At 47.2% G+C, this 24133-nt stretch overlaps 2 protein-coding genes across 9 annotated transcripts in view; one reads left to right on the top strand and one right to left on the bottom strand.

The window, feature by feature from the left end:
• Window positions 1-9269, top strand: part of Atxn1 (ataxin 1) — a 425225-nt gene extending 415956 nt beyond the window's left edge. For all 8 annotated transcript variants that reach the window (XM_036189212.1, XM_036189208.1, XM_036189206.1 and 5 more), the window contains one exon: window positions 1604-9269. In XM_036189212.1, the coding sequence (XP_036045105.1) occupies window positions 1604-2134 (531 nt within the window). In that variant the 3' untranslated portion in view covers window positions 2135-9269. The remainder of the gene's footprint in view (window positions 1-1603) is intronic.
• Window positions 9270-12732: 3463 nt separating this feature from the next.
• Window positions 12733-24133, bottom strand: part of Gmpr (guanosine monophosphate reductase) — a 37883-nt gene continuing 26482 nt past the window's right edge. Inside the window, exons 7-9 of the mRNA XM_036188626.1 lie at window positions 19401-19443; window positions 16431-16590; window positions 12733-13240 (exon numbers count right to left, since the gene is read on the bottom strand). Coding sequence (XP_036044519.1) covers window positions 13060-13240; window positions 16431-16590; window positions 19401-19443 — 384 coding nt within the window. The 3' untranslated portion in view covers window positions 12733-13059. The remainder of the gene's footprint in view (window positions 13241-16430; window positions 16591-19400; window positions 19444-24133) is intronic.

The raw sequence follows: 24133 nt of genomic DNA, 5'->3' as shown, positions 1-24133 counted from the left end.
CATGAGACCTTGACATGCAAAACTGGGCTGCAGTTCAGTTCATGACTCATTGGTCGAATGAACCCAGAGACTGAGTCAAGCCTCAGGCATGACTTTGCTGCTGGAACATGCACTTGAACTATCTATCTCCGTAGTGTGCACTCTCAAAAACCTCCAATATTGCCCATTCTTCAGCGTCCTGGAAAAGGCTTCCCTAGTTATCCCAGCCCTTATTGATGATGATGTGCCCTTAAATTCTTAGGACAGTAAAAGTTCACTGGTTCCAAGCATTGTGCTCATCCCCCTTTTAAGGGCTAGGAATCTAGTGGCAAATAGATACACACCTTCTTCATGGAGTTTATTAGCCTCTTAGTCTGGCCAATATTTAGCAAGGCTGTAGCTGGGCTTCTGAGTCCCCTGCAGAGCCTCACAATTGAACTCAATGTAGGTATTTTGTCATTGCTGTAGGTCAGTGAATGGTTTTAACAGAACCTCTACAGAACAGGTATGTAGTAAAGTATTTTAAATGATAAATGGACTTGACACTTGACTCTTGAGCTTCTGCCCAGGTCTGACTATAATGAGTGCAACTGCTTCTAACAGTTAGCACCTTTGGTTCACAGTATCGCTGCAGGGGTGAGATGCTGGTAAACAAACTCCTGTTTTTTGTTCTCATCCAGCTTTTGTGTATCTATGTTAAATAAAACACTCACAGGGGCGGAGTCAGGGGGAAGGGAGAGGCTGCTAGGGAGATGGCTCAATGGGTAAAGTCCTTTCCAAGCAAACATGAGGACCCATGTGAAACAGCTGAGTATGGAGGCATGTACTTGTAATCTCAGCACTGGGGAGGCAGAGACAGGTTCCTCAAAGCTCGCTGGCCAACCAGCCTAACCTACTTGATGAGCTCCAGGCCATTGAGAGACCTCATTTCCGGGGGGACGGGGGAGTGGATGGCTGCAATCACAATATCCTGTCTAGAAGCTAGCACTTCAGACCATTCCTCCTAGCCTCTGTCTCCTACATTCTTTCCTTCTCCTTTTCAATGATGAGTCCTGATCCTTGGGGAGGGGGCTGTCCTGTTTCGAGCTGGTCACTCAGTCCCTTGTTCACAGCACTTTGACCTCTATGCTGTTGGCAGTGTGGTAGCAGATGGCTGCTGTGGTAGGAAGAATCATTAGAGGGTGCAGCCACTGGTGGGGTTCCCACGTCCCAGTGGCTGGTTCCACACCTGTGCACATAAAGGGAGTACTGTGTGGTCTTAATGGGTTATATGTTTTAAAAGACATGAAGTTTGAAGGGAAGCATGTTGGAGAATGTAAGGGAAGTTAGAAGGGGAAAATTGGGAGTAGATATGGTGATATATATATGGAATCCCTCAATGTAATTTTTAAAAGAAAACTTAATAAAGACAAATTATCCAATGGGGGGGAAAAGTGGATATCTGAAGAACTCACACCTAGGAGCCCTGGTCTCTGTGCATACATGCATTCACATGCGTGTACACACACACACACACACACACACACACACACACACACACACACGTGGGCACATGCAAAAATCACACATGAACCATTTTCTAATATTTCCTTCCTTCCTTCTCCCTCTGCTTCTGTTTCCACAGGTCAGTGTTGAAGTTTTGGTAGAGTATCCTTTTTTTGTGTTTGGACAGGGCTGGTCGTCCTGCTGTCCGGAGCGAACCAGCCAGCTCTTTGATCTGCCGTGTTCCAAACTCTCCGTTGGGGACGTCTGCATCTCGCTCACCCTCAAGAACCTGAAGAATGGCTCTGTTAAAAAGGGCCAGCCCGTGGACCCTGCCAGTGTCCTGCTGAAACACACAAAGACCGACAGCCTAGTGGGCAGCAGACACAGATATGCTGAGCAAGAAAACGGAATCAACCAGGGAGGCACCCAGGTGCTCTCTGAGAATGGTGAACTGAAGTTTCCAGAAAAAATAGGATTGCCTGCAGCACCTTTCCTCACCAAAATAGAACCGAGCAAGCCCACAGCCCCAAGGAAGAGGAGGTGGTCGGCGCCGGAGACCCGCAAACTGGAGAAGTCAGAGGACGAGCCACCTTTGACTCTTCCCAAGCCTTCGCTCATTCCTCAGGAGGTTAAAATCTGCATTGAAGGCCGATCTAATGTGGGCAAGTAGAGACCGTGCCGGCAGCGGAGGCCTGGGCCTCCTTTGCTGTCTGTATCCAGATTACTGTACTGTAGGCTAAATAACACAGTATTTACATGTTATCCTCTTACTTAAGGTTTGAGTTCTAACCTTGTCATTAGAGTCACACAGGTGTGTCGCAGGAGAATGGTGCATTTGCATTGTCTGCAAGTGTCTGTTGAGGAGCTGGCGGGTGAAGGGTGGTCAGAACCGTGGCTGTGGAGCTCCAGGGTATCCTAGGTGGCCCTGAATGTGGCTTTCTCAGCACCTGCCTTCTCCAGCAGCACAGAGCCAAGGGACATCAGTTCTCACTGGTTTCAAGAGCAAATTCAGTGGGAAGTGACCTGCAAGGGTGTCTGGGTGTGTCCCTATGAAGGGGTGTGTGGGTGCCATGGTGGTGAGTGACGGTCTCTTTTTCTTTGCCTCCCTCTCTCCCTTGCTTGCTCACTCTGGGCATGGGATTAGGGGACCTGGGTTTCCTACATGCAAAGTCATCCACATGAACCCAGCTTCAGGGCATCATAGGGAGATATCAGAGGGCAGATGGGAAACTAGTCTCAAAGAATGTGGTTCTCTCCAACATATTTTACAATAAAAAGCAACTTTTAATCATATATATATATATATTTCCCCCCATGGGGCCTGACTGCACTGAGATTTTGTTTTTTGTTTTTTGGTTTTTTTTTTTTTTTAAGAGCAGCTGCCACACATGGGATTTCATTTCTGCTTTACCAGTCCAGTGACGTCACCAGGTGTCATGGTGGGCAGGGAAGTCCTTGCTCAGGTCACTCCTGGTCAGGTGGGTGGCCGTGGGGCTGGGGGACAGAAGAAGCTTCCACACTGGTCACGGCAGTGTTATGAAAACCAATCAGGTTATTTGCATTGACTTTTGCTCCCAGGAAGAAAATACAGGCTCCCCTCCTGAGAGAGCCAGGCAGCACTCAGAGCTGAGCCCGCAGCTTCTGTTCCGTCTTTTAGATCTAGTACTGTTTCCAGTTCATGACTATGGACAACTCCGGTGCCACTTTTTCTTTTTTCTTTTTTTTTTTCCCCTCAATCCCAGCATGACGTGAAGAATTAGATCTGGAAGACGCACACCTGTTACTATCTCTGAAGTGGTTAAAAATGCTGCGCAGACTTGTTAACCAAACATCTTGGTCTGTCATTCAACCAGTACTGTATCTAACTTTAAACTCCTTGGCAAGAAAAGACAAACCTAAGTTGCTTCTGATTTTTTTTTTTTTTTCAACACTGTAACTACATTTCGGCTCTGCAGGATTGCTCATGCCACGCGCCAGCAATCGAAAGCTCCGGTCTGTCTGGTTTAAAGGGATGAATGTGAATTATGAAGTAGCATGTGACAGTAGATGACCACCACACGGGCACTTGTCACTTTGACGAAAGAGTTAAAGGCGTATGCAGAGTTGGCAGAGAGACTGAGGAAACACAGGGAGAAAAGACATTCACTTTTGCCCGGTGTTTTTAGGGTGAACTCCTAAAGAACTTTGCGATTTGCACATCTTGAGTTTATAATTTGTGTGATATTCCTGCATTTTTTATCCAATAACATTGTGGGAAAGGTTGGGGGGGGATTGATCGAGCATAAATAAATGTAGCAAAATTCCTTTCTAACCTGCCTAGTCCCTAGGCCACTCTTAGAAGATTCTGTTCCTTTCTGCTTCATTTTGTCACCTGCCATATCTGTCACGAGAAGCCAGATCTGAGAGTTTCTTCAGATTCTCTAAGAGTTTTCCATACAGACATTTTATATATGTGAGCAAGTGTTTTTTATTTCTGGGAGAAAAAAGTGTTAATTTTTTTTTTCAGAATGACTTTTTTTTCTATTTGAAATCAAACTAAGATTTAATATTTGGTACAAAACCCAGAAAGGGTATTCCATAAAGTCACAAGTTTTCATTCCCAGAGATTAAAATATCATGTGTGGGGTCTGAGTGTGTCTTAAAGTACTTTAAACCAAGTTTTATAAATAAGAGAGACATTTTTAAATATTCTTACTTGGTTGCAGCTAACCCAAATAAGTACTTATTTGACTCTCCTTTTAACCATTAAAAAACAGAAAGGACTTCTTCCATTTCTCAAATTAGAAAAAAGAGACCGCTCCTCCCTCATACAACCCAGATGTTAGCTATACAGTCTCCATTCACAGTGGCTCTCAATGTGACTAACGATGTTGCTCTGGGATGTACCAAAAACCTTTGAGTAGGTTCAGAATAGCTGGCCTCTCCCTAAAATCCATTACCCTCTCAGCATGCTAAGAGAGCTGGGTGGGCCCATTCTCATTGCTTATTTAGTGCTGTGGTTTTTATTTTCTTTAATGTTTCTGTTCAGAGACCTTGCTTAATCTTCCATATATTCTGCTCAGGGCACTTGCACTTAGTAGGTTTTTTTGTTTGTTTGTTTGTTTGTTTTAACCTTTGATGGTAAGAGGATTGAATAGGGGGCTGCCACAGAGGTGCTGTGTGGTACTATTTACACCAGCTCCTGGGAGCTCAGAAAACACAGACACCACTGTCTGGCTTACTTCAAGGACTGAACTGACTGTATCCACTAAACCAACACTAAACTAGGCAAACACACAGTTCAGAGCAATAGGAATATCATAACTTTTGTGGTTCTATTTCAGGTATAGGAATTATAAAAATCATTGGTTCTTCTAAAGCATTTGTCTCATTTCATTCCCTCACTCTTAGCATGTGCAATACTTTGTGTGCTAATAGTGCTCTATCTAGTTAAAATTCATTCCCTTTTGGCTTCTTCCTTGTTCTGTGGGTCGACCTTCCTTCCCCTTGCTGGCCAGAGAAAGACTGGAGGGATGGAGCAAGGAGAGGCAAGCTGCCTTGCTTTCCCCTAATATGGATGCAGAGTTCTGGAGTAGGGAGCCTGTGTGTCTGTCACCAGGACCCAGAGCCAGCCATCTGAGGATCCTGGAGGGAAGCACCACGAAGGTCCATCACTCTGCACTCTGGGAAGGCCCTCGGCTCTGTAGTGAACCTGGAATGCAGCAAGGAGGCAGACGGTTCCTAGGACATGCTCTGGAGCCGTGTGGGCTGCAGTCAACCGATTTTTCAGTGTCTTCGGTGTCCTTGAGACTTCGATCTCTGCCTTTGAGCACAAACAACTTATTGCATATGTGCGTGTGTTCTGAGCATGCCCACCAGTGGCTTTGGAGGGGACCACCTGGCAACCACAGTCACCATTCCCTTGTGACAGCTTTCCTCTTCAAATAGGAAGAGCACACAGAGGGAGGGGCCACCTCTGGTTTGCAGACATTGGTGGGGCCTGAGAGGCTCCCGGAGCAGCTGTGATCACCCTTCTGTAGGGAGGACAGTGATGGTTGTGCCATCATCATACAAGGATCAGCCACACGCCTCTATACCTGTCCTCTTTGCAATATTTACCAACAACTGTCTTTCCTTCTCCTTTTTCCTGCTTTCCATTTTTAAACAAATAACAGCAGGCCTTTTGCGTTTACAATGGAACACAATCACCAAGAAATTAGTCAGGGCGAAAAGAAAACATTACTAATAAGAAACCAACAAACAAGAACCTCTCTTTCTAGGGATTTCTAAATATATAAAATGACTGTTCCTTAGAATGTTTAACTTTAGAATTATTTCAGTTTGTCTGGGCCACCTTGGGGTCAGCAGGGGTGGGGTAGGGATTGGGGAGAGAAGGCCATGGATGCCACTTACCTCAAATCTTTTTAAAAGTGGAAATCCAACTTGCAAATTTTGTTGTTGTTGTTTTGTTTTGGACTTGCAGGATAATCGTCTACGTTGGTCACATTTTGCTTTTCTCAATTCTTCCAGCTCAGTTTGAGATGGCCTGATTTTTGTGGTGGTGGTAACAGAACGTCCTTAACTCTGAATCCTGACCTTGTATGTTTTCTGTTAGGTGAGCTTGTTGGGTTCCTCCCTCCCCCCTTTACCCCCACCAGGAAGTGGCAGCATCCTTCCTTCTCCCCTGCAAGGAGCTCGGTGGAACCTTTCACACCTCTTACTCAGGGATGGGGCTGGTGTGTGTGTGGAACACAGACGTGTTCAGCAACAGCACTTTGGACTGCTCTGGAGTAGGGTTGTACAATTTCAAGGAATGTTTGGATTTCCCCGCATCGTGTGGATTGCTCCTTAGCTACTGCACAGATTGCAATATAATGCTGCACGTTCAAGACAAACAGTAGCTCCTAGTGATCAGAAAATCCACTCTTTGCACATAGTTTGATCTTTACTGAAATATGTTGCCAAAAGCTGTTTTTGTTGTAGCTTTGGATTTTCCTTTTTTTTTTTTTTTAAGGAAACAATTGACAATACCCTTTAACATCTGTGACTACTAAGGAAACCTATTTTGTAGATGCTTTTGAAGACACTACCACCTATTTCAGACATGGGTGAGGAGGCAGAGCTCTTGGGATAGAAAGCCAGACTTTTTGAGCTGAGGTGGTTGGCATGGCAACTGTTTCCTGAGCCACAAGCAGCTCAACAAACTGGTCTGTTCTCTCCTGGAAACCCTCTGCACTTCCAATTTCCTAGTCCGCCCCTCTTTGACTCCAGGGGAATACAGGGCCTCAGTCTCCAGGGCCCAATCCAGTTTCTTTGGCGGTTGAGATGAAAGGCAAGAGAATTATACTTGGTTATTTTTTAAAAGTGGAGCAAAGGCCTTTGCTTCTATGGTTGTGTTTTGAACCCAGAATTTCTGAAATAGAGAATTTAAAGAAAAATGGAGTAATAACTAGAGAATCTACTTTTTTATAAAGCACATACGTATGACCTATTGTGTTGGGTTGGTTTCCTCCCTTTTCCATGGACAGTGCTGTATTTCTGTTCCTATGGCAACTCCAAACAGTTTGCACATCTCTACTCTGGAGCTGAGATTCCTTTCACATAGATGACCTCGCTTCAAATGTTACCTTACTGGTAGGCTTTTTTCTTGTAGCACTATACCTTGTGGGAAGTTTTTTTGTTTTGTTTTATTTTCTTTTCTTTAAAGTACACCTAATTTGAGTAGCCAAAGGGGGGGAATTTTTTTTTTTTGAGGCACTCACTTTGGGGAGTACAGATAATTTTTTTAAAAAATTGCACAAAAGAAAAATGAATGTTGAAATGATTCAGTGTTTGAAAGAGACAGATCTGTTGAAACCATGAGTTTCATATTTTGTGTGTAAAAAAATACAAAACAGAGGAGGGTTGAAAGTTACATGTTCTGGGGTTTTATTTTTCTTGTATATAGAAATTTGTTGTCTTGATGATCAAATTTGTATGGTTATGGCCTGGAAGAATTATGACGTCAGAGGCTCTTCAACTATACTATACCTATGCTTACTGTTCTGTTTTGTTACATGCGGCTCTTGTGTGAAGGATGGGAAACTGTATTCCACTATTTGAGGATACTGTCTGTCCATTCCTAGGCCGGAAGTACTTCTCTAAGTTCCCTTCTCAAGCCATTGCAACTTCTTTTCTTTGGATGATGTTTGACATTTCAGCACTTCCTGTTCCTATAAACCCAAAGAATATAATCCTGAACATGAAGTGTTTCTATAAGGGATCCTCTTCCCAGTAAGACAGGACTCACATGGGGACAAAAAAAAAAAAAAAAAAAAGTTTAGCTTGCCTTCTGCCTCCCACCCCACACCTCAGTTAAATGGGGGTAAAACATCACTTTCAATTAGAATGCCTGGCTTCCATTTTGATGTTTATCAAGTAGAGGCCAGAAGACGGCAGAGCAGTTTCTCAGAGTTAGATTCCTGTTCAACAGTTGAGCTGGGTGGTTCAAATTGCACAGTTTAGGGGCAGTAATGGACCCTAGCTTTGAATCTTAAATTTGGGTTTGCATCCCCTCCTTTACTGTGCAAGTTCTGGTAGCTGACATTCACCTTGGCAGAGGCAGAAGGGGGACAGTGGCTGAAGGGGGACAGTGGCTGAAGGGGGACAGTGGCTTCAGCGTTTCACATCCTGACACTTGCCTACGGGAGCTTCACCTGTACTCCCATGAAGTGGGTTTGGCCAATAGGTAGCATCTACAAGAACGCACCAACACTTTGTATCTGAAAGGACTCAAGTCTTCCACTACAGATCACTTGGAGACTCCATCCACTCATGTTTTCTTGTTCCTTTGCTGTCTGGATGGCCAATCTGAAGGCCTGTGTGGAAAGCACTGTTTACAGTGACCATTACTGAGATAACACCTTGTCCCCTAGACTACCCAGCTGAGGTGACAGAGTTTTAGAACTGTTGTCTTGAGAGATCAGTTACCAAGAACGATGGTGCATAGGTTTCTCTTGGTTCTCACACGAGCCACCTACGCTGAAGTTATTCTCTAGACCAAGAGTGGGATGAACTGTTGAGTCAGTGAGGCGTAACCCTGACAACCCACCATGGTACTGGTCCTACTCTGGGACTACTGCCCCCTCCCCCACCCACACTGCTCAAGTGTAATCCCAGGTGGTGTCAGCTGAAAGGGGGTTGCAGTGGAGTCCTGTCAGTATTTGTGGTGGCCTTTCAATAAGACAGTCTTCATCTCTAACCAGTAGAGTCTTAGCCCTAAAGAACCTGAGATCTGAACCAGTGAGAAGGTTTTCACATCAGGTTCCCAAACCCTCCAATATCTATTTGTATGCCTCCCACAGGCCAAGGGGAAGCAGACACCAAAACTTGGGCTGAGGGTACTACCATGTGGAAAACTAGGGAAGAAAAAAGTTTTTTGCACCTTATTGAAAAGAAACTTTTAAGTGCATACATAGTTAAGAGCTTTTATTGTGACAGGAGACCTTTTCCATATGCGTGCATACTCTGTAATTCCAGTGTAAAATGTTGTACTTGCACTAGCTTTTTTAAAACAAATATTAAAAAAATGGAAGAATTCATATTCTATTTTCTAATCGTGGTGTGTCTATTTGTAGGATACACTCGAGTCTGTTTATTGAATTTTATGGTCCCTTTCTTTGATGGTGCTTGCAGGTTTTCTAGGTAGAAATTATTTCATTATTATAATAAAACAATGTTTGATTCAAAATTTGAACAAAATTGTTTTAAATAAATCGTCTGTATACCAGTACAAGTTTATTGTATAATACTCGTACTAATAATAAAATAACAGTGCCAATTGCAAACTTGTGTCCCTGTCTTCTGGGCTGAGAAAACAGTGTGAGTTCCTCTTCACTACCTCTACCATGTCACCTCACCCTGGGAGAATGGTGGTGGGGAGTCACATGAGGCATGGCTGTCCCTAGTCTGCATCTCCTATCTCCTCAGCATTCCAGGTTGTTCTCAAATGATTGGCAGTTTTGTATTCTGTGGCATTATCAACGCAGTTTCTTCCGTTTTGCTCCAACTGGTAAATGATCTAGAGTTGATGAGTGTGTTTCCCCCTACCCCCCAGTGTGTGCTTCTTAAAAACCCGTGGAGCAAAAGTCTCTGGCACAAGAAGCTACCTCCATGTTTGCCTCGAGAGTATTATGCACAGGTTGGTGTTGGGCTTGGCTTTGGAGAGATAGATGTAGCTTAGTGGTTGCCTAGGGAAGTCATGCCTCCCAGAAGCAGCAGCCCCCAGCTATGCTGTGCTTCCATCCACATGTGCTGTTGGAGCTCTTCTAATTGAAAGTTGATGGGCCGGGCGGCGGTGGCGGCGGTGGTGGCGCACGCCTTTAATCCCAGCACTCGGGAGGCAGAGGCAGGCGGATCTCTGTGAGTTCAAGGCCAGCCTGGTCTACAGAGGGAGTTCCTAGGACAGTCAGGGCTGGTACACAAAGAAACCCTTTCTCAAAAGAAAGCAAGCAAGCTGAGCTCTAGCACGGGGGAGACAGAAAATGCTGGAAAGAGTTGACTTCTCACCTGGCCAGGGAAGAATGGGAACTCTTGGCTTCTATCTCCTTCTTGGTTATATTTTTGATCTATCCAGTTAGGACTCATCCCAGGAAATCAGGCAGCACAGGCTCCTGAAACAAGGATTTGGGGCTCTATATACTGAATTTTAGTATGGGATTTGGGGGACAGAATGGGTATCATGCTAGGACACCTCAATGGACCAGACTAGAAAGGCTGTTCCTGGTGTGCAGTGGGGCAAGCCCTCTGCCTGCTTACTTGACAGTGACAGACTCCTTGTGGCTAGAACTCAAAAGGCTGAATAGGAAAAATACACAGCTTGGTGTGCTATTCTGAGGAGGCATGCTTGAAACTGGAAAAAACATTGCACCAGTCTGAGACCAAAGGTACCAAGTTCCTGCTCCTCTGCTCCAGGGTTGTGCTTGCCTTTCCAAAGAAGATGCTCTCTGATACCTATCACCTAATAGGTGATTGGCAACATTTATCTCTCTTCTTCCCTGTCTACAGGGATGTGAGCAGGCAGCCTTGTGCTCTCAGAACCATGGCCCCCTGCTGCCACCATACCTCACACTCCATCACAGAAAGTCCCATGCATGGACAACAGGACTTCTCTGTCCATGTTGTATTTGCAGCCTGGACTGAAGGATGCTCTCCAGTGGGTCCTCTAGGCCCATTCCTATCACAGACTTGCTTCAGCAAAGGGAATGTGTTTTCTTTTTCTGAAGCCTCTGCCTCAAGATGATCCTGGTGTCTGGGGCTTTGCAAGAGCTTGGCCATCATCTGCCTAGAACTAGATGGCAAAGGGCTTGCCTTTGGATACACAAAACCACAAGTCTACAACAAGGCTTACAGAGAACAGTGCTGAGCAGCATGTGCTCCTTCCTGCAGGGAAGGACCATTCTGAAGCAGCCCCCATACTGGACACATGATATGACACCCTCAGGGCAATACCCCCCACAGTGGCCCATGCTGCACTGTTAATACAGGGGCCAGGCCTGAGAAAGACACAGGATATAGATAGCTCATCCTAACACCAGAAGTTTGGAGAAAGGCACAGGTCCAAACAGACCTTCCTTACAGCTGCGGGGCTACTTAAATGGACTTAGGCTTTTCTTTTCTTTCCACTCAGTCTAGGCTCATTAAACAGACTTCAGGGCTTAAATATAAAACACATGCTATGCTCTAGAGAGGCTGACACTTGGCACAGATGGGACAGAGAGGAAGTGGGGTCCTCTTCCTTGTAGCGCCACATCTTGTTTGTATTGAATATGCTCTTGTGCAGTGACTTTTGTGGTGATTAATTTTGTCAACTTGACCACATTTACACTCACCAAGGAGATACACTTATGGGAGTATCTGTGAGGGTGTTTCTGAAGAGGCTTCACTGAGAAGACCCAATCTGAAAGTGGGAGACACCATCCCATGGGCTGGGGACCTGGCCTGGATAAAGGGAGTAGGGGGAACCAGATAGAGCATGCTGTCTGATTTCCTGCTTTGCAAAGGTGTAAGCACGCAGCCTGTGTGGCCACAGCTGCCAGCCACTCCCATCCTTGCCCACCATGATGGACAGCCTCACTTCAACTCTGAGCTAGAAAACATCCTTCCTCCCTTACGCTGCCTCTTCCAGGTATTTGGTCACTGCGGTGAGAAAAGAAGTGAGCACATCCATCATGCAGTTCTCAAGTGCAGCCATTCACACTTCCACAGGCCTAAGAGCGACTCTTCTGGCCTTGGGAGGGGTTGGAGAAAGGCTCAGAACGCAAACCTCCCAGACTTTAAATACACGCTTAAAATGCCAGACCAGAAGTGGGCTGGCAATCTCCCATGTACTGGAGTGGCTGGATCTTTCTTACAGCATCAGGTACTGTAGATACCAGGCAACTAACTAATCCTCACTGAGCAATACCGAATCTTACCCACTTAACCTTACCCACTTATGTCACACTTGCCTTTTCACAGACAACATACTCCTGTACCTGCCGATGGACCCTGTTAGAAAAACAACCTGATGCTCATGGACGTTAATTCTTCGACCTACTGCAGGACAACTCTTGGGGCTAACTGGGGTCTTTTTCTAAGACAGAGTCTCTCTTACCAACCAATGATGGCCTCTCTACTGCACAGCTGCACGGCTCTTCCTAGGAAGTATTAATATAAGGGCTTTCCTCTAATTCCCATTTTAAGCCCCGTCAGGCTGCAAACACTTGGTTTTCAGCACGATTTCTTCATAGCCTTTTCAAAAAACATCTGTGGGACTTCAAGATGGTTTGCAACCTCTTGGAGAGGGGCCAGCCTAGCTGGGCTGAAGCAGGAGGATTGCAAGTTTGAGGTCAAGCTGGGCTAATAGCTAGATCCTGTCTTTAAAAAGAGCATGGGGCTAGCCTTTAAGTTGGGACTGAGAAGGGAAAGGAAAGAGTTTGATGGGGTCTGTGTATGTGATAAAACTACACAAGAATCTAAGACAGGATTGGCTTGCCAGCTACAAGCAGCTCAAACAGGTAGGACGACAAGACCTGTTCCCAGAAAGGGCTTCAGGGAGAACACAGGGGCAGGATTCTTCATGTCCATTGACCCTGCCCAGCAGCAAAAGCAGTAGGTGAGGTGGGAGTTACTTAGGCTCACACCACATCTGTTCCCTAGCCAGGGGCCTTGTGAGTTAACAGTTGAGGGTCACTTACCTGGCTGGGAAGACTTCCCTGACTCATAGTGTGACTCTACACAACTATGCTCCTGAACATGTAAACTCCAGCACTCAGTCAAGATCAAAGCATTCTATTAAAAGTGAAACCATCGTCCTTTAAAGGAAGGCAAGGGGGCAAGGCTTAGCTGAAACGAGGAGAGGATGAGTTCTAGGTGCTGACCCAGGGCCCCACGAGCACCCTGCTTCTGGGCTCCACACCAGGGCAAGCCCCAAGGCCTCTGGGTGCAAGATCAGGACAAGGACTCAATGTCAGTGTCAGTGGTGGCAGTGTCCCACCACGCAGAGCAGCCAGCCTGCTAGGACAGACAGACAAGGGGATGGGAGAAGCGTGGTGAGAGGTGGTCTCCACTCAGCTCAACACCTCTGCAGCTCCATAGTTAACCAAACACTGTGTTGTGCTGTTGGGTCACCCGGATGAATGTTGCCCTCCTGCTGAGCTCCTTGAGCTTGGCAGCCCCTACGTAGGTACAGGTAGACCTCAGTCCTCCAAGGATGTCCCGAATTGTGTTCTCTACATCCCCTTTGAAAGGCACTTCAACGGTCTTGCCCTCAGAGGCCCTGGGGGGAAAGAAGAAAGGAGGAGGGGAATCCAGTTTATTTTCTCTCATCACCCAGGTAGAAGTATCCCTGCCTTTATTCCTTTGACAGTTTCAAACATGATGCATTTCGGGTACTTTTGCTCCCCATTACCTTCTCTCATCCTGCTCCTGCTCCAACCAAAGCCCTTCTCTTTCCTCATAAGGGTTGCCTGTTCGCATGTCTTTTTGTTTTATTGGTTTTCTTGTAACCCACTGAATGTAATTCCTTCATGACATAGGTGGAGGTTATTTCCTAGAGCATGGGCTCCTTACCAGTTGTCACACCACTGAAGAAAATTACTGCCCCTCCCCCAGCTTGGCTATAGCTCCTTGGTGAGGAGTGGGGTGTCATCGGGCCCTCCCCCATCCAGTGCGAATCTTGTCCACATAACAACAGCTTCAGTGAGTTCATGAGGGCATCGGCTATGTTATATCCACGGGATGGTGTTTTACCCCACTCTGTCATCCCTGCCAAGGCTCTAGCAAATGGAGAATTCCTCTAACCCGATAGGAACTTCCCTGTTCACCAAGGAAAGAGAAGTCTTGGTCAGCAATATGAGACAGAGATGGAGACACCTGCCCCCACAGTCCCCAGGAGTGACATTCTCCTTAGCAACGTACCTCTACTCTTATGGTTCCTACTGGGACCAACCACCAAATGGTCAATGTCCTAATTCCTCCCTGGGGAAAACAGACCAGCTAGGTTGCCTCCTCGACCACCTCCTGCCACAGCACCTCCATCTATCCTCTTTCACTGACAGAAAAAACACAGAGGTTTGCTTCCCTAAGTACCAGCTCTGTAGATGCTAAATGTCCTCACCATGGCCAACACAGGTCTGCATAGGACATGTGGAAAGCCCTGCCTTGGAGATGCAGCACCGCACCCCCTCCAGCCTGCCTGGCCTTTGCCAGGTTCTACCTCCCACCGGCTCCATTTGCTCCCACTGCTCAGAGCAAGGGTGAGAGCTTTATGAGTGGAGAACCCTCGGAACTTTGGGTGGCATCTCCACATTTTCCGAGCAGTGCTTAGAAATTCAGACTGGGCCCAATACATGAACACCAAGCAACAGCTAATTGTCCCCTTGTCCCCCTCATCCCAGGGCCACCAGGAAACAGCGTGCATCACAAGGCAGACCTTGATCCTGCACAATGTAGATGCAGTCTGCACGTGCTCTTGCAGCAGCATTACAAAAGTCGAGGACCAGGTAGACCCTAAAAGTACCCAAATTCTAGAACTTTCTGTGCCTAGTCACCAACTAGAAAAATTGAACTCATTGTCTAGAATTCCAAAAGGACGTAAACTTAACATCTGTGCTCCCTTTCATGAACTCTAGCACTGGCTGGATGATCAGCTGCTTGGTGGCTAGTACAGCACACACAGCTCAAGAAGCCAGGGTCACTGACACATCCAAGATGGTTGAGACCTCAGAACTCTGTGATCTGAGACTGACACATGCCTGGGTGTGCCCACAAGAGCTGCCATGGCATTCTTTTCAGACGGTTCATGACCTTCCTGAATTCTTGCCCCTTTGCTAAGGTGGCATCATCTTTTGTAAGTCACTCTTGGACCCCAAAATCTGCTCATCTGTAACATGCAAGTAAGTGCTGATGACTGACAGGCAGCTAGCCCAGCACTAATAACCTGGCAGCAGTTCCATGTGATGTCAGAGTAGAGAGTCGTCCTCATGTGACAGTCATGGTGGTGAGGCTACAAGTGCCAGAGAGACAGAGCAGGCTGGGCTCGGATGCTCAGGCTAACTGGGTGGAGGGCCTGCTTCCTTCAGCACTCTAAAGCACACAGCACTCTAAGACTGAACTCGCTTCCAGAACCGAGGCTCGGTGTTTCTATGGCACCCCCACTCTGCTGACTGAACTTCCCGAACCCCTGCCACCCAGATGGCTTCTCCCTCTGCTCCTGGCATCTGTATTGTTGCAGCCTGCCCTGCTTTTCCCGATCTGCTCTTTTGAGGACTCTCTGCGACAGCTGGGAAGGGGGAAATGCACTTCAAATGAAGCACAGAGTGGCCACTCAGCCGTGTGGCTCACCTTCATCTTGGTCCAGCAGGAGACTCCCCGTGGCCCTCAGAAAGTAACTGGCTGCTGGTTACACAGTGGGCTTGTTGGTCCATCATCCAGGGAGGGGCTCTGACGTGACAATAAGGAGTGTGCTCCACTTCTCACTGAGGCTGACCCCACACCTCTTGCCCACCCAGCTCCCCGCTACTGGAACCCCTTTCTTATCAAGGTTCCCACTTGAAGAGAAATGACTCGGGATAATGGCAACTCGAGTTAGCTTGCCATACCCAAGAACATCCCACGCGACTGCTGCTGCCTCTCGGGGGAGTCATGTGATTTCCCCTTACACATTATGTCAGAATTCCACACCCTGCACCACCACCAACAACAAATCTTCTGACTGTGGGGCTAGTATCTGGACACAGCGGGAAGGGGCCAGAGGGCAAGCTTCTCATCCTCATGTGAGTCCAGAGATTTTTAAGCACATGAGACCTTCTGTCCTGTGTCCTTCATATAGCCTGTCCTCAGAGCTGGCTGTGATGAGCTGCAGTGGCAGGCTCTTTGGAGCTGGGTGGTAATTCTGGGTCGGCTCTGTCATGGGCTTCTTATATGAGGCTACTCTGGAGGAGAATGGAAAGGACCAGGCAACCTTGGAGAGACTGTGGGTTTTAAAACCATGCATCGGCCTAGAGTCTGATTCTGCAGTCAGGTGATACAGGTAACCAGCTGGAAACACTGCCTGTGTCACCTGTCAGAGCCTGGGGGCAGGTGGCCAGCCTAAATGAAGTACCGTGGGCAACAGTGTCCTCTATGAAAGGCCCCATCTGTTTGCTATACCATGAGAGACTATTCATTCTGAAGCTTGCAGAATAGATTATCTTAGGCAAGAGATGAGAGGTGACAGGGGTTGATCAGTGAGGGCTCTTTCAGTCCCAGGCAATACTCCCATTCAGCCACATGGCCCTCCCAGGCTGACACCTATCATCACACCCCCAACTTTTCCACACTTGCTTTCACAAATGCTAACCAGATGCAAGTTGGTGTTCCATACAAAGATGCCGGATATGTTTTCTAGCCCCTCCCTATAAGGGGACCAGAATACAGAGCAGCTAGTCAAGCTGGTGGACACAGCCTAAGTCACGTGGCAGCCATACCTGTACTCAGCGACTCCTCCCGAGTGTTTCTTCATGGCTGTGTCTGAGCTCATGCCATAGAAGAGTTTCAGCTTCTGCCCATTCCTCTCAATCACCTCTCCTGCACACTCAGTGTGGCCTGAAAACATGCCTCCCAGCATGACAAAGTCTGCACCGGCTCCTACATGCCAAGGGATGGACAAAGAGAAAGGGCAGAGGCGCACTCAGAGAATACAGAGTCTGGAAAGAGTCCTGCCTGCTGTGCCTCCCTGACTCTGATCAGGAAATGGCTCAGCCTTCTAAGACTGCAGGGAGTCAGGGGCACGGGGGGGGGGGGGGGGGGGGGGGGGGGGGGGGGCAGTTAGCACTGCCTTGAAGGTATCAGTGAAGGCCTACAACACCTTCCAAACAGGTCTTGCTCCTTTAGATCCACAAAAGCATGAAACATTGCATGCATCTCAGGAAGCATGTCATCTGACTTGAATTCAGTAGGATGATTGCAGGCTGGGAATGCAGCTCAGGTGGGAGTGTGCTTGCCTGTCATTCAGGAGGCCCCGGGTTTGATCCCAGTACTATGTAAACCAAGCATGGTAGCATGTGCTTGTAATCTCAGAACTTGGGAGGTGTAGGCAGGAGGGGGAGAAGTTGTTCAAGGCCAGCCTTGGCTACATAGCTAGCCTGAGCTAGGTGAAACTCCATCTCAAAACCAGAAACAATTCGACAACATTTGAAGTGATCTTTATCTGCTGTTCTTGGGTAACTGAATATCAACTATGATGCGCTATAGTTGAGTCCATGTGTTGCAAACTAATCCCCCACCCCAATCTCCTAAGGGGATGGGTTCTGAAGGTGAGGCCCCTAGGAAGTCATGCAGGTTACACATAGTCATAAATATCTCAGTAGCTCTGTAAAATACACTTGCTCTTTCCCCATGCGATAGATACCCTCTGTCCAGCTGTGGGACAGCGAGGCAGTGCTGCTCTCTAGGGACCAGGCAAGCACCAAGGCTGTGCTCTTGGGCAGCCTGACCTCCTCAGCCATGAACCTAATTAACTTCTATCATTAGAAAAGTGGACTGAGAAATGAAACATTAGCAAGGATACCTCTCCCCAGTCACTGAGGGGTTTAGAACTACAGTGACTTCTAACAGGGTGCTGAGTTATGGGGAGGCGGGGGGGGGGGGGGCGAGAGATCAACAGCAGCCAAAAAGCAGCTGTGATGTCACTTCTAAGGAACTCCCCCACCCCCGGGGTATGCATGGAATCAGTCCCACTCTGCTCCGTCTGTTAGAAAGGGATGCTGAGTGGGGCTGGCCCTGGGATGTAAGGCACAGCACGAACTCCACAGTGTGCTGTCAGCAGCTCCCAGACACCAGCGCTGACTCCAGCTGTGATCTTCAGGGGGGCGGTGGGATAACTGGTCTGGCTAGACCTCCAGATGAAGGAAGTCGACCTCAGGACCACAGATCTGTTCAATGTAACTGTTAAATGGTTCCTGGTGATTTGTAGTTCTCAACATTCGACTAGTTTCCCAGTTGGCTTTTCCTAGGCGAGGCCCCTCTCTCTCACATCTCCGTGCATGCAAGACTGCACTTTCACAGAGCAGGGAGAATGTCAGGGGAGAGCCGAGCCAAGGGCCAGTCCCGAGCTCAGGAACAAGGTACTTTCAGAAGGATGAGGCTTTTCAAATGTTTTCAGCTCCTGCTTTGCGCCATGGTTCATGGAGGTACCAGAAGGAAGTCACTCACACTAAGTGATGCTTAAGGATATGGACAAGAGAGCTGGAGTTCCCCCTGCACTGAACTGTAGGACTAGGACCACGTCATTCCTTCCTGGGGCCTGTGTCCTCGGACCATAAAACAGGCCAGACGGAGTAGACACAGGGTTTGTTTCCTTCCACAGCTGGCCTAAGGGTGCTTCTTTTTTTATGGTAGACTTTGGGTTGCTAAGAAACGCTGCCAGCAGGAACACTATCTGCAAGCTCCTCTGTCACTACTTCAGAAACAGAACAGGGGTTCATGGATCATCAGGTTAAGGCACTTGCTGCAAAGCTTAAACAACTGAGTTTGATTCCCCCAGATCCACAAGGTGGAAGGAGAGATCTGACTCCTATAAGATGCTCTCTGGCCTCCACAGGCATGTGCCTGCACACATACAATACACATAATTCAAATATTAAAAAGCCAATTTTTTGTTTTTGTCACTAAGACAAAAAGTTTTCTACCACTGTGTGTGTGTGTGTGTGTGTGTGTGTGTGTGTGTGTGTGAGAGAGAGAGAGAGAGAGAGAGAGAGAGAGAGAGAGAGAGAGAGAGAGATGTAGTGTGGTGTAATGTACCACTTAACAGTTTAGAGCTTGGAAGCTAGTTCTGGTTTCTACATGGATTGTGAAAACGAAGCCCTATTTTATATTTTACCACTCTGTCCCTTTTGTTGATGTATTGGACAGTGTGGAGCAAAAACCAGGACCCCAGAGGCCCTACAGGCCCTCCTGGGTTACACTGGGCACTGCTGCCCTCTAGTGGAGAGCAGGCTGGTCAGCCTCCAGCCAAGACTGAAGACAGGCAAGATAAGGTGAGAGGACTCTTAGTCGGGGTGGGGGGGGGGGAGTGGGGGGGTAGGGAGACTGCTCCAGGTGGAGTCAAAACAGCCTGGTGGTCTCTACACAGAAGAGCAAGGACTGTGCAAGGTCACAGGTACCCTGGGCATTCTCATTCTCAATGAAAATATCACAATTTGACCCACTCCGGCTGGTATGACATCACCAAAGATCCACATGCTGAGCCACCAGCTTGCTCAGCTACAGACCGGAACCAAAACCAAGCCAGGATTTTATCAGATGGGAATGAAATCCAGGCAAAGAAAACTCCCAATAAGCCCAGAAGCCCCTCGGGGGTTCCCTCCTCCATCTGGTTCTTCCAAACTGCCCAGAGCTCATCCTCCTCTGTCAACCTCTCTTTCCTCCATAATGGCAGGGCTGTTCCTGGTGCTTACCAAAGGCTTTGGCGACATCTCCTGGACATGTACAGCCTCCGTCCTTCAAAGAAACAAAGGAGAGGCTATCAGCCAGGTGAGGGTATCAGCAAGGTGGGGACAGGCCAGATCAAGCCTCACCCATGAAGATGAAGTGACTAGAAGCCACCTCCCACCCCTAGCCAAGTAGCTAGTCCAATAGCCTGGAGGCTGGCTCTCTAGCTACATTACCATCCTTGATACTTTGGCTCCCCAACCACATCCTTCCTCTGATGGTCAGAGGCTGGCATTCCTGCCCATCCTCCATCTGGGCTCAAGCACCCATGTCTGGGCAGGAGGACCAAGTGTGGCAGACTGGCCACTGGTCCTCTGCTAGATCATTATGTAACACACCCAGCCACTCCATGGTCCCTGCTCCTTCACACTCAGAAACCACCCCTCCCTCCCTGCTAGGTGAGAGGTGAGATTTATTTAGTCTGAGTGCTAGATTATTTAGAGAGCAGAGAGAAGGGCATAGAGCTGGCTTCTTTATCTTCTCAGCTTCCAGTCCATCATGTCCTTAAAAATAAGAGCTCACTGCCAACATCCACCCTGCCCACACAACCCAGGCTGGCCTCATGGGCAGCGGGATACCAGGCTATCGAAACCCGGCTCTACACTCTTAGGATACAGCACTCACATGGTTCCTTATTAACAGACCCTATTTGCCCAGACTGCTACTTGATATTTCCAGCAAAGCCTGGGTGACACAGACATAGAAAGGAGGAGATAGTGCTCTGGGATGTCAGGAAAATGCAGAAGGACAGCGCAGGAAGCAAAGAGAAGAGATGGGCACAGGTGGAACAACGTGACAGAAATGTAGCCAAGGCTCCGCATGGCCCTCAAAGGAAAGGCCCATCTCCAGAAAGTGAGAGCCAAAGATGTGGAGCTGCACGTGTGGGTTAGGGAGAGAACAGAGTACACCCACAGAGGTAACCTGGGTGACAGTTTACAAGACAGAACCACCCATCTCCAGTTGGAGGAGTCTGTGTCCAAGTGGGGCAAGGCACTTTGCAACAAACATCTCACCCAGAAAGCACCGGGCTCCGTGGCTCGGTATTCTTCTGTTTCGCTGGAGACAGAGTATCGGGTATCTCTACGTAGCTCAAGTTGGTCTCAACCTCCTGAGTGCTGGGATTATGGGTCTACACCACCCCACCCTGCTCATCATTCTTTATCACTTGTCTGGCCCCTACACTCCAAGGAGGAGGATTCAAATCCTGCTGCTTAGCTAACCATGCTAGTGCATGACTAGAGGTGGAGGCAGGAGAATTTAGAGTTCAGGGTCATACAGAGCTATGGGAAATCATCAAAAACCACAAGCAAAAATAGAATGCTTTCAGTCCCCCCTGCCTGCCCCCTCATGTCACTTGCTTGCAGTTCTAATCAACAAGGAAGTGTTGAAGACTTGGTTTTTGTCTTTCTAAATATTTTCTAATTTGTCATTATTTGCTCAGTCACATGCATTGTTCTTGTGTGGCTCCCATGAGGCCTATTTGAGAGGCAGGTTCTCCAGACAAGGTGTACGGGCAAAGCCCTCTGTGGGAGGACCTGGAAACAGCTGTGGCTCGGCAACCTTGTGACTGCTTCCAAGCTCTGCCAAGCTTATTCCTCTTCCCTCCCAAATGTTTGCTTTCCACAGGTCCCTCGCTTACCCCGTTCACTTTCTAGAGTTTTATCTCGATCAATACCAGCCCTAGGAGCCAGAAAGGTGGGTCAGCAGGTGGAAATGATAGTTATGTGCCGAGCAGTGGAGGCATACGCCTTTAATCCCAGCAGTCGGGAGGCAGAGCCAGCCTGGTCTACAGAGGGAGATGCAGGACAGGCACCAAAGCTACATAGAGAAACCCTGTCTCGAACAAACCAAAAAAAAAAAAAAAAAAAAGGAAGGAAGAAAAGAAAGATAGTTATGCAAACCTGATGATCCAAGTTCAAGTTTAATCCCTAGAACCCAGATAAAAAGCAGGATGTGGTGGCATGCACCTGTGATCCCGACCCAAGAATCAGGCAGAGAAGCTCAGGAAGCAGCTAGCCTGCAGGCAGCCTAGCAACAACAACCAGAGACTCCCAAAAGGTGTCCTTGGACCTCCACACATGCGCACAGATATACAGACATGCAAAGTAAACAAAAATTAAAACCAGCTCTATGCACAGGATTTCAGATCATAATCAGATTACATACACTCGTGACTCCATTAACGTAGGTCCCCAACAACGTTACTTTAGAATTCTCTTTGCTCACTCAAGGAGCTTGGGGCCACACCAGGATTTATCATGTAAGTGCCTGATAATTCCACAGGATTGTGGTCAGTGTGGCAGCCTGACCCAGAAAACACTGTGTAACTGAATCTCAAGAAATGCCTCAGACAGCAGAGATGGCTCATCTGATAGGTCACTGACTGCTCTTCCAGAGGACCTGGGTTCGATTCCCAGCACCCACACAGTGATTTCCACCTGTGTGTAACTTTAGTTCTATGGAATCTGATGCCCTCTTCTGGCCTCCGCAGTACCCAGGCATAGATATGGTGCACTGATACATGTAAGCAAAATAATCATACTCATAAAAAAATTAAAATTAAAAAAGAAAACAAGTCTATTTCTGAGCTGACCCAAAGTCCTCGGTTAACATGGCTGCATACCACCAGAGAGAATTGTATTCACAGTGTTGGCTGTTCACACATTGCTGGTGTGCACACTTATGAAATGAGTGATACACACCCAACAGGCCAGACTATAAGAGGAGCTGAGTGCAAAGTCACTTATGGCTGTCCTCTGACATTCTATTTGCATGTGTGCACCCATGCACACATTATGGCTCAGGCCTATAGTTAAACCCTTTCCTCCCCAAGTTCCTTTTACTCATGGTGTTCTGTCACAGCAATGGAAATCCTAAGACAGACCTTCCTAACATGACATGACCTCGACTCAATTGCCAGCAGTAGCCATTCAAGACATGTATGTGACGCAGGGTCAAAATATATGACCCCTGATGGCGAAGATCACTGTAATGGAGTCTTTCACCTGAGGCTTTGGGGCTATGGTGGAACTCTGTCCTCCTGACAAGAGATGGTCCTTAACATCACAAAACTGGAGTAACAGTGATGACCTGACATGAGACCCTCACAAGATCAGGCTAAGAACTCCTAGAAGGAAGGGGTGGGGAGGATCTGATGAGAGTCTGAAAGTCCAGCCACTCACACCTTCCTGCCCAGCTGCATGTGGTTTGGGATCATAAGAGAGGTAGAAGGTTGACTGTAGTTGGGACTGCATCCACATCATGCCGCTCTATGAGGTCATCGCTCACACTGGGGTGGTACTTTGCAGGGATGCGGCTGATTGTGACACACACGTACTCCTGTAACTCCTCAACCATGCTCTTACAAATAAGCCCAATAACCATTGGTTCACCAAGCTGGATTTGGATGGGGCCCTTTCTTTGTTCTGGCATCCGTTCCTAATTCTGTTTGAGCAGATGTTTGTTTCCATCTCCCCTGGAAAGTCATAGAATGGGGCTAACCTGAGGAAGAGTGAATTCATTATATAGTCCAGGAATGTGTATTATAAACTCAAGCTTCTTGAAGATGTTCTCATAGCTGGCTCCTGACAGGAACTTTGAGAGCCACAGGCAGATAGATTAGAGCCTGGTATTCCTGGGTAGCCCCAGATAGATTAAATGCCCTTGCTTGCAAATGCAGATTCACAATGCTATCAGCTTTTTACATGCTACTTCAATAAATGTGTGTTACTCTTTTCAGTGGGGTAAAAGCTTATGTGTGTGTGTGTGTGTTACAGAACTATCATAACGTTTAGTCATTTATTTTGGCATGTAGCACACAGTACAGTGGTTCTCAGCCTGTGTGTGGGTCACCACCCCTTTGGGTGTCAAATGACCCTTTCACAGAGGTTGCATGTCAGATATCATGCATATCAGATATTTACATTATGATTCATCATAGCAGCAGAATTAATTTTTGAAGTAGCAATGAAATAGTTTTATGGTTGGGGGTCACCATAACATGAGGTGGTATTAAAGGGTCTCAGCATTAGGAAGGTTGAGAACCACTGAGATAGTAGATGCACAGTAAATAATTTCTAAATGAATGAGGGAGGAGGGAGCTGACTCCTGTATGAAGGAATATGAGGAACATAAGTCACCTGCAATGCGAGTCAATACCTGGTTCCTAGCCATGGGAACAACACGCCATTTACAATACTAATGAACACCTGGAACCTATTTGTTTCTTATCAGATCACTCATGAAGCAAAGCCTGCAGGGCTAAAATGCTGCAGAAGGCTCAGATACAACATAAGAAAAGACAGAGAATGAGGTCTCCACAAGATGCAGTGTTGAGCCAAAGCCAATGAGGCATCATTTCATGGTGATGATGGCATTAATTTCTTACATGTGGGTTTTAAGGAAATCCATCAGCAAGTTCATGTGGAAGCTTGGCCTAGGAACTGCCAAAGTAAAATGATTGGAAGGTTTGATATATTCAAATCAAATCAATACTGTTATGAACTATTAAAAGTACACCATAACTCCAAATATATGAAATATGTAACTACACATATATACACACCTGTAAGAAAATGTGCATGGACAGATGGATGGATAGATGGATGGATGGATGGTGGATGGATGGATGGACAGATGGATGGATGGATGGTGGGTGGATGGATGGATGGGATGGTTAGATGATAGATATAAAGATAGT

The sequence above is a fragment of the Onychomys torridus genome, chromosome 5, assembly GCF_903995425.1.
Source record: "Onychomys torridus chromosome 5, mOncTor1.1, whole genome shotgun sequence".
In the NCBI taxonomy this organism is placed as follows: domain Eukaryota; kingdom Metazoa; phylum Chordata; class Mammalia; order Rodentia; family Cricetidae; genus Onychomys; species Onychomys torridus.
The sequence above is the reverse complement of the archived record's forward strand: the minus strand, read 5'-3'. Positions and strand labels throughout refer to the sequence as shown.